At 40.4% G+C, this 9973-nt stretch overlaps 1 protein-coding gene across 1 annotated transcript; it reads left to right on the plus strand.

The window, feature by feature from the left end:
* The first annotated feature begins 4164 nt into the window (after nucleotides 1-4164).
* Nucleotides 4165-8213, plus strand: LOC119364746. Its single transcript, XM_037630270.1, has 8 exons — nucleotides 4165-4341; nucleotides 4450-4588; nucleotides 5285-5472; nucleotides 5553-5724; nucleotides 6264-6466; nucleotides 6779-6901; nucleotides 6977-7080; nucleotides 7870-8213. Exons 1-8 carry the CDS (start codon nucleotides 4260-4262, stop codon nucleotides 7996-7998), a joined length of 1140 nt encoding a protein of 379 aa, XP_037486167.1. The 5' UTR covers nucleotides 4165-4259; the 3' UTR covers nucleotides 7999-8213.
* The last annotated feature ends 1760 nt before the right edge of the window (nucleotides 8214-9973 follow it).

Below are 9973 nucleotides of genomic sequence, written 5' to 3' on the forward strand. Positions count from 1 at the left end.
GAGATGAGGAATCTAACGAAACTGAAGAAATACGCGCGCGCCGGGGGGGGAGGGGGGGGGGTACTCTTAACTTTAGTTCCTTATTATTTTTGTATGTTCATTGCTATGTATCTGTATAAACATGCTTCGACCATTGTTGTCAATTGGCCGGCAAACGGACTGCATATTTCTAGCCATGCAGAATAAGCGGATGAGATGATGTCCATTCATTGGTGGCACAAAATCAATTTCCCTTTCCAACTAATAGTACATACATTAAGAAAATTACTGCAGTTGGCAGCTCTTCACTGCATGTTTTCAAATGTTTTGTGCGCTTGTCTCATTGAGTCACTTCCGAGGTTGCTACAGCATGCTAAGTAAGCATCCAAATATTTATTTTTTGTTTCATCATCTCATGGAAAATGAATCTCCTTCACACATGACATGTTTTTAATAGCAATACGCAAATATTACTTTATAGATGTTCTTCTGAGTTCTGTTATGTGCAGGCTTATGCCAGAGTCTAGCTCTTACAGCCCCAAAGATAAATAAACTCACCAGAGTCTAGCTCTTACATAGAAATCGACACATATTTTTAGGTGACCATGTATTTATTTAGTTAATCGAAGCAAATCTAGCGCTCCTTGGTCAATTACAATTTAGCTGGGAATTTCGCTCTACAATGTTTTTATATAGGTTGCCAATTAGACTCAATCTTGGATGAATTATACTATGACAAAGGCATTTAAAACTTGTTTCGCATTGGATTGCTGGAGACGTGCAAGGGCAGCGCTAGGGAAATATTAAAATGATTGCACAACATGTGATTGTTTGAAGCAACAAATTGCTAAATGGGTTTGTCCTCATAATGACATATATTCTCATGCAGGATGGTGGGAACTAAGAAAACAATTATTAGTACACATGCTTAAGTACAACCAGAGTGAAGCTAGAGTTTACATTTTTCTGAATTTGTACAACTTAGAAATGGTTAGGTGTATTAGGAAGTAGATTTCCTAAATTATAACTTCATCTTAAGTAGAAATCCATTGAGTACTAATGTCAAACTATCTTCTCTATATAAGTGAAGTTTCACAGCCGCTATTTTTTGGTTATTTTTTCCTTTGTTGATGAAGGCACCCAGATGTTCGTACATTATTTTATGAACCAGCTTTATATTGTCTTGTTTTTATTATCGGTATTTGGTTATTGTCGATATTCACCCATTTTGATCATTGCAATAATATGTATCCCGTTGCAACGCACGGGCAATTTTACTAGTTGTACTTTAAAAAATATTGTTCTCTCAGTCTAAAATTAGATAACGCTCAAACGGATATATCTAGTCGAGGGAGGAAGTAGTAGCTTAATACTATAAACTAATATAAAACCGTTTAAACCACTACTGAGTGCGATATAAAATTTATGCACCATTGCATCATGGCGTGCTAGTGTACTACACAACCATGTAACTTTTTTTTAGGGTAACCACCACGTAAACTGGAATTTCGCTGAGCTAAAATACAATATATTGATCCATGATAGTATTAGTTGTCTTGCTTTGTTTGCCCGCTTTTGGATAAGAATCGATCAAATCAGTATATACAGGAAAGGCTGTAACAGTTGACTTAGCCGCGGTGCAACCAACCATGTGCATCGGAAGCCATGCTCCGCTTTAATTTTGTATTTTTCTTTATTTTCCACAGACATTTCCTTGTCAACTCATTTTGTGTGTAACATCAGCTAACAATAAACGTGTACATGCGTGCGTGCGCTCCTTGTTTCTTGCACCTTGGCGTAGTTCACAAAGAAATTGACTCTTGAACATTACTCTTCCTGGTCTTTTTAATCTGTATATAAGTTTTGTCCGAAGTCAAAGTATCTCTATCTTGATCAAACTTATAAAAAATTTATCAACATTCACAATGCCAAATTAATATTGTTAGATTCATTGTGAAATGTGGTTTCATAGTATATATATTTTCTATTGTAGATGTTGATATTTGATATTTTTTAATATAAATTTGGTCAGGTTTTCTAAAATCTGATTTGACAAAAATCTAATACACAGAGTAAAACGGACCGGAGGAGTGCTGGAATATATATAATCATGACTTTTGGCCAAGCTAGGATCTAGAATTTTTTCGTGCATTGATAAAGTGGTCGACACGGCTGGTACACAGACTAAGGGCTGCTCGATCAGTGTGTGCGTGCGCGTTTTTCATAAGCCCGAGTGGTGGCTCAATATCATGTTGTGGGGTGTCTGACTCTGCTGGCTTGGATGACTGAGTTGTTTTGACTCATTTAGTGCACAGCCTCAGGGCTGATCTGATTAACTCGGTTATGTTGGTTTTTGTTTAGTTTTCTTTACAAACTAGGACAATGCCCGTGCGTTACAATGAGATATAAATATTCTACTCCCTTTGTTCCTTTATTAAGATGTATTTTTTTGAGCGCGGTGATCAAGGCACAAAAATTAAGAGAATTTTGGACGAAAACACCATTAACTAATTAGGTAGGTAGCAGATTAATGCAGCAACTAAATAAGGTTCCATGTTTTATATGAAGTAGAGAAGATACTAGTCAATCCCTTTTTTTGTATGAAAAGACGGAGCTTCTTTCAGTTGCTTGAAAGAAAGAACTTGATCGATCATAGCACCTATTCTCGAAGTGCGCGGGGATCAAGGAGTCGCCGTTAGTACCGCGGGAATGAGGAGCACGCCACATTATTGATGGGACGTGGCCTAAGTGGGATTCCAACGCACACTCACAAGTCATGTTGAGCAGCGGTCCGTTCTTACACGTGGTCTGATTCAATCAGTTGGGGAGCCTGATCCGGTCTGACTAAGACAAGACTGGGCTCGTAATTTTCAAAGGTGCTTCCCGAGAGTTCAACTTGCGGGGGCCGGCTGCGCAGGAAGCTCTCTTGCGTAGGTCGGCTATCTTCATCAACAAATCAAGACTGGGGTGGTTCCTTTGGCTTTGCGAGCAAGCCGACCATAGGTGGTGGGCGATAATCATTCACTTTCAAGGGAGCTACAAAGAACCAGTTTAAACCTCGGCAAGTGATAAGATAACGTTGAAGATTGGTGCCGATTAGGATGCAACCAAGCTTAAAGACCGGTTCGGGAGCTACTGGTGGTGTAACGGCTCAGGGATGCCTCACCTCTTTGGTTGTCGCCCCAAGTAGGCCGACCCAAGGTCCCTTAGGTCCGTTTCCGCCCCCACGCCATCATGCTAGCCCATGGGCTCTAGAGAAGGAAGACGGAAGGCTTTATAATATAAAGCGGGGAAACCCTTTTTCGGTAAAGGACTCACCTCCATCAACGTAGCTCACTAGGTTCATGTAACCCTAGAGGGCGGTATCTTATATAAGACAGGGTCAAACTAGTCGATAGGGAGAACATTATAAGTTAGAATATCTCCGTACTTTGTACACCCCCACTGCAATGTACAACACGAGCGGGAATAGTGTTTTACCTCATAAGGAGGGCATAAACATGGATAAGTGGTTGTTGGCTGCTCCTCTCAATCAGTTTGGTGGCTCCTCCATGATCCTTCGGAGTGACGAATTCTTACCTTACTAGACGGTGATGGGTGTGAAGGAGCCTCGACCTGCAAAGGGCTGAACACCTTGTGGGCAACGATGGAGACGGGTGTGCACGAGTCGTGGCGAAGGGCACCATCCTTGGTCCGTTCATGCAGGAGGTCTGTCAAAGCCCGCATCCTCCGGCGGTGACTATGAGGTAGAGGTGGTATGCTGAAGGCTGCCGGCGACCCTGGGTAAGCAGGCTTTGTAGTACTCAGACGACACCGAAAAACGGTCACAATGCTGGTAAGAGTGGGCGTTGGTGGATGCGACGGCGGTGGTCCGGTCGATGGAAGCGGCGATGGTGGAGAGGCCGAAATTGGATGAGGGTGACGAGGACAACAAGGTCAGGTGTGGAAGGGGGTAATGACCGTTGTGTCATAGATGAGCCAGGGGAGGACAAAGAAAGGAAGTCGTGGGCTTTCGCTCGGTGTCGATGAATTCCTTTATGTCGGCGCGTTGGATAGTATTTTTTGGCTACGCAAATTCAAATGGACACAATAAAATGGGTCGATAAGTTGGAGTCGGCCTAATAACAAAATAAAATCGGCGGACCCCTGCTTGCATCGTCAAAATATCTCGATCGGAATACTAACGCCGTGACCGCTTTACTCTGCCCCGCCATCTCCCCGTTATTCTCCACCCCCAAACCCGCCGAAACCCCAAATCGCGCGACCTCTTCAAGAAATCCATGGGTGGCGGCAGCGGCGACCTCAGTTCCACCGGCATCCCCGCCTCCCCTTCTTCGTCCTCATCGGAGTCCCTTCCTCGAGGTGATTCGCTCTGCCAGTAACCGATGGATCCCAATTTCTATCTGGTAGTACGATCGGTTCTGTTTCTTGACCTTTTTGGGCATGGACCGCTTAATTATGTGGTGACAGAGTTTGCCGATTATGTGCCGGTCTCTGACGGCGACTCCGAAGGGGGCTGCATCTGCGACGACCCCGAGGTGGAAGCCCTTCTCTACGGCAGCCAATTTCAGCACCGGTCGCTGCGGGAGGCGAAAGACCTCATCAGGAGGTAGCGTAGCCCTTTTAATTTGTTTGTTTATCCCTTGTGCTCTGCTCCTGTGATATTTACATCTACGCTGAAGGGTTAGTGGTTGTTGAAAATAGGCCCCGGTCTCTGTGTTAAGAACTTATAAGATGCTACTATTGTTTGAAAATGCCGAGTGCTACTGCTAGAACATGTAGTTTGACGCGCCACATGCATGATTCTCTAAAAGGGATGCTGGAAAGTGGTGTCATGTCTCTGGTTTTGGAATGAACGTATGTTGATGTGTATTCGCTTTACACATGGTCATCACTGAAGTCTGCGTTATGGGACAGCAATGTTTCAGTCCCACCTTGGGGTTGATTTAGACTAATTTGTCCTCTTAAATTGGGTTACCATTTTGAACCTCAGGTTACAAAACTTACGTTTCATAAACCCGTAAGTTGAAATGGTCAGTATCTATCTTAAAAAACTAGTGTGGTGTTATTTATGGTGTATTTCCTAATACAGCATTGCTATGTATTATGTATCTACTCCAATGAGTTCTTTGGTCTGAGTGAGTTCATAGGCGGTTATGTAAACAAACATGGAGAGAGAAAAATTCTACTGTATAAATATTTTTCATGACATGACACTGAAGTAGCAAAGCTAGTTAAAAAATCTTGTAGATAAAGATCATAGAGAGGTCAGCATGTTCGTTCAGTAATTTCAATCTATGAGCAGGTATAAGCCTGGGTATTGGATTGAAGGAGTTGGCGACACAAAAGCTGGGGATTGTTTGTTGCCTGATACCACCACATTGTTATTGGTGGGTCCCAGAGGTGCTGGGAAAAGTACACTTGTGAACCGAATTACACGGGTCTTTGACAAAGATGACGATCCGTTTGCACCAGAGCAGGCACAGGTTTCCTGTAAGTCTTATCAATTTTGGGTGCAGTATTTCGATATGTGCGAGTGCAGCTGATTTTCCTACTGCTGTTTACATTGCTAGATAATTCCAAATCAAATGGTACAAGCTTCATCCGGGAGTATAAAATCCCAAGAAATTCAAACGGTATATGTATTTGTGATACAAGGAGCTTGTCCAGAAACCCAAAAAAGGATTTCAAAATGCTGCAACGTTGGATGATGAAGGGAATTAGCCATGGGGAAATGGTGACATGGTAAGACGTGATCCTTAATTCAATTATATTGTCTTGTAGGTGTTCTGTGCATTAGGCTTTTCATTTCGGAGAAATTTGTTGTCATCCAACACTTGTGATTTTCTCGCAAAAAATAATCTTACACTTGTAATTATGGGTATGAGTATTCCAGGTCTTTTAATTCTTCACACCAAAAGATACATTATCAAGTGGATCTTTGTGTCAGTCAAAATATCTGTGATTGTCAACATTTCGCCGTTCAAGATCTGTACAGAATTTGATGTCACAATATGTTTTAGTATCTTAAAGGGAACACATGGAGAATTATTTGAAATGTTTCCTGCAAATTATTTCTTGTGCTTCCTGCAAGTACTATCCTTCAGAACATGCATAGAGAGGTGTCCAGTTTATTCTTATGTTTCAACATTGTTTTGTCATTTCCTTTTTCGTTTTTCATAAATCTTATTTAGTCTTAAACGAAGCAATATACAACATATGAAAACTAACTACTCGACATTGCACTAGCTAACTTTTTTCATAACACTTTTTTTTTTTGACAGGGATACTGATGATGACGCTAAGATTAAGAACCTCAAATCAATGGGGAGGCAATACAGTTTTTTGCCTTGCAAAACCAGGAAGGTCAACTTTGTGATATTTGTGGTTGATGGTGTTTCTATATTAAGATCAATTGGAAGTGATAAGAATGGATATATGGATATGCTCCGCGGGACATTTATGAATCCATTCTTGTCTTTTGGAGGTATGGGCAGCTATGATGCTTATAGTTTTATGTAGTTCCTTAATGTGCTAAATGTGTAATAAATATATGCATGTACAAATGAACACATATGTATTTTTTACTAATATTCCTTTGAATAGTTTGAAACATATTTTCTTTCAGGAGGTTTGTATACAGATTTGTGATTTATGTAATGTATATTTGTTGTATAGAATTATTGCCTTTTTATTCTCAGCGTTCTCATTGAACAATGTGTTTCATTAATTAACCAGTATGATAAATTTATATTTGGTACTGTCAGCATCAGAGTGATTTTAACAAATGTGATTGCAGATGACAAGCCTGCTGTTGTGGTTACTCACGGGGATAGACTATCGTTTCAACAGCGTTCCCAAGTTCAGAATGAGTTAGCAGAGACACTTGCCATTCCACCCCAACAAATTTTTGATATACCAGGTATTGCACAGTTGCTTTTGCCACGTTCTCAATATGATGCATAACTAAGAAATACACCTTATATCTTCTACACAGGTTCTGATGACTATGAAACTGATATAGCTGTGTTGGATATGTTGCGTTACTGTATCCAACATGCTGAGCAGAACTTCTCTATGAAACTGAAGAATCTTGTAGAGGTTTGATTTCTTCCCCCTGATATATCATTCATCTATTGTTCATACTGTATATGAAGTTCATATGTACATTGCAAACTAAATTGATTTTTCGTACAAGTCATACTCATGCAAGTGAAGACCCATTTGACTTAATTTTTACTGGGTTACGGGGTAGAAGTGCAGGTAAACAGTAAGAGTAACAGTTGTAACCTTCATAGGTAGGCCCCAATTTTCTGCCAATCAAGGAAAATTGCTGGACCTGCTCTCGTTCAATCTTTACCTTTTTCCTGGTTGGCTATTAAGATTTATATGGATGTTACAAAGTACAAACTGCCTTAATTTATGGTGAGAAAGCACTCCCGTCCGGCTTTTACGTAGTACTAGTAGAGGTTTTATGTGATCTCTCTTATTTATGAACCCACACATATTTATGGGGCAATAAAAAATGGCGCTCAGAAAAATACAAATTGGAATCTTTTGGCAGAACAAGTTTCAGGTCTCTAGTTAAGCTCTAGGGGTCAAGCGAAAACTTGGTTGGGCAAGCACTCATCAGAACTGCCACACTGAAGGTTTGACCTAAGCTCCAGAAGTTGGCTGGCTCCGCCTCTGGGTTGTCATTAACAACAAATGAACACAGAAATGACATTAGATATACACTCCTGAATACCCCCTCTATTAAAATATAAGACGATTTTTTGACACTATCATAGTGTCAAGACTGAATGTGAAAGAAAGGAAAAAATTGCAGTTGCTTATCTTCGTTTGAACATTTCTTTAGTGGGTACTTACTTGAAACCTCATGTTTGGCAGATGCATGGGCGCGAAACCCTCGCAGAGATGATGGCGCGGTTGATGGGACTAGATGCAGTCATGGATGCCACCATTGTTTTCCTATGCGCCGTAGCCCTTCTACTTCGTGTATCAGATAACTTACTGTAGTGGTAGTTGGTGTTTTGCTATTGTGGATTGTAAATAAAGCTGTGTGATCAAAAGGAGTGCTCCAGAGTAGCATATATCACTCATGATATGTGACACACTTTCTTGCCACTATCGAAGAAGACGGTGTCACTTCACCGTATACGATATGTACTGTCTGAACACATATATATGCAAGAAGCTTTGCACTGCAGTGCATAGTACTATAGTTTCTGAAATCTGCCCACGGAGGGTACTTGGGCAAAGGCATCAATGGCATGGTTGAAGAACATAGATGATGTGCTAATCGAAGATTTTGAAGTGGCAGTGCAAACCTTTCATTTAATTGTTTGTTGCTTCCATTCTTCTCCTTTATTTTTGTTGCACTTGTTGCAATAGAAACTTGCACATTATTCTTGTTTTGACTGCTTCCCTTGGTTATTCATGCCATGTTCCTCTTTTTCAGCCCTTGTGCACGTTACAACGTGTTTGGTTGGGGATAATTAGAGCCAGGGAATGGGAATGAGAGAAGTGTATATTACACCCTTCAACTCTAGCCATAGTCTAATATACAACCTCCAACTCCAAAACCGTATAATCTGCAACCTTCAACTCTTAAAACCGGCCAAAATTCAACCCTCCTCTCCCCTTGACCGGTTTTGACCGGGTCTGACCCGTTGACTGATGAACAGTAAATTTGAAAAAATGGAAAATTCAGAAAAATAAAAATATTTGTAAATTCAAAAAATAGTTGGGAACAAAATTTTAAAAATAATTTCAACTTTTCCACAGTAATTAAAAAAAAGTTCGACCTTTTGGAACGAAAATTTTCCCTCGGTTACTGTTCACACAGTGAAAAAATGATTTTCCTGATTTTTTTTACTTTTTTGAATACTGTTCACATTGTTTACAGTAATTCAAAAAACAAATCCCGGTGAATTTTGTTTCCAATTTATTACCTCCGGGTACATGTAAAAAAAACTGAATTTTTAATACTGTTCATCGGTGAAAAGTCGAATTTATTTTTTAAAAATTATGTTCCCAATTTTTTTTTGAAATACCGTTCATCCGGAGGCAAAAAATGCTTTCTAAAATTTTATTTTTCTGAATTTTCATTTTTTTCCGAACTTACTGTTCATCAGCCAATGGGTCAAACCCGGTCAAAACCGGTCAAGGGGAGGGGAGGGTTGAATTTTGGCCGGTTTTAAGAGTTGGAGGTTGCAGAGTAGACGGTTTTGGAGTTGGGGGGTGTATATTAGACTAGGGCTAGAGTTGGGGGGTGTAATATGCACTTCTCTCAATGGGAATTGAAAGGGTATGAGACTTAAAAGCTATTATTTGGTTGGAGGGATTGGGAATTCATAAGGGAAGAGGCATGGGAGACTCTAACTCCCACCGTTTTATTAACAGTGAGGGGGTGGGAATTGAAAAGGAATTGTTTAAGTGAGTTAATCTTAACCGTTCATCCTACCTTTCCTTGTCCAGTCCTATGTCAATTTCAACGAACCAAACAAAGGAGTATAATTTCTCCTCAAATTCTCATACATAACTTCTATCATGCATCAAACAGAGGATTGGGAATAAAACGACTTATCCCATGTTTAATCTTGACCCAACTCCCTACTCTAAACTCCAAGCGAGTGGCACCTCAACTATGATTCCATTTTAGACAATGGCAACTCTTTCTTGAACTTGCGCACTCTCAATTTCTTTTGTTTAGACTTGGCACCTTGATTTTCAACAATCGATTGCTTCACCTCAATGCCTTTTTAGCAAATTACAACATCTCGATTGGCCTTTCATCATTTGAAATAAAAATCTGAAGTTGCACACTTACAACATCTTTCTTAACACGATAAACTTGCTTGATGTCATACCCATACGTAGAGGTAATTTGGGCTGAGCGGACATGGGTTGTGGGCTCGCTACAATGGACTTCTTAGTTCAGTGGCTACAAGAGGAGAGCAGCCGCAAGCGAAAGGGGATCATGCTAATGCCT

The sequence above is a fragment of the Triticum dicoccoides genome, chromosome 1A (assembly GCF_002162155.2).
Source record: "Triticum dicoccoides isolate Atlit2015 ecotype Zavitan chromosome 1A, WEW_v2.0, whole genome shotgun sequence".
NCBI lineage: Eukaryota > Viridiplantae > Streptophyta > Magnoliopsida > Poales > Poaceae > Triticum > Triticum dicoccoides.

Coding starts and splice junctions, on each gene's coding strand:
- LOC119364746 (XM_037630270.1), top strand. CDS start 4,260: ATGGGTGGCGGCAGCGGCGACCTCAGTTCCACCGGCATCCCCGCCTCC. Junction 4,342..4,449: donor ATCGGAGTCCCTTCCTCGAG/GTGATTCGCTCT, acceptor ATGTGGTGACAG/AGTTTGCCGATTATGTGCCG. Junction 5,473..5,552: donor AGAGCAGGCACAGGTTTCCT/GTAAGTCTTATC, acceptor TTACATTGCTAG/ATAATTCCAAATCAAATGGT.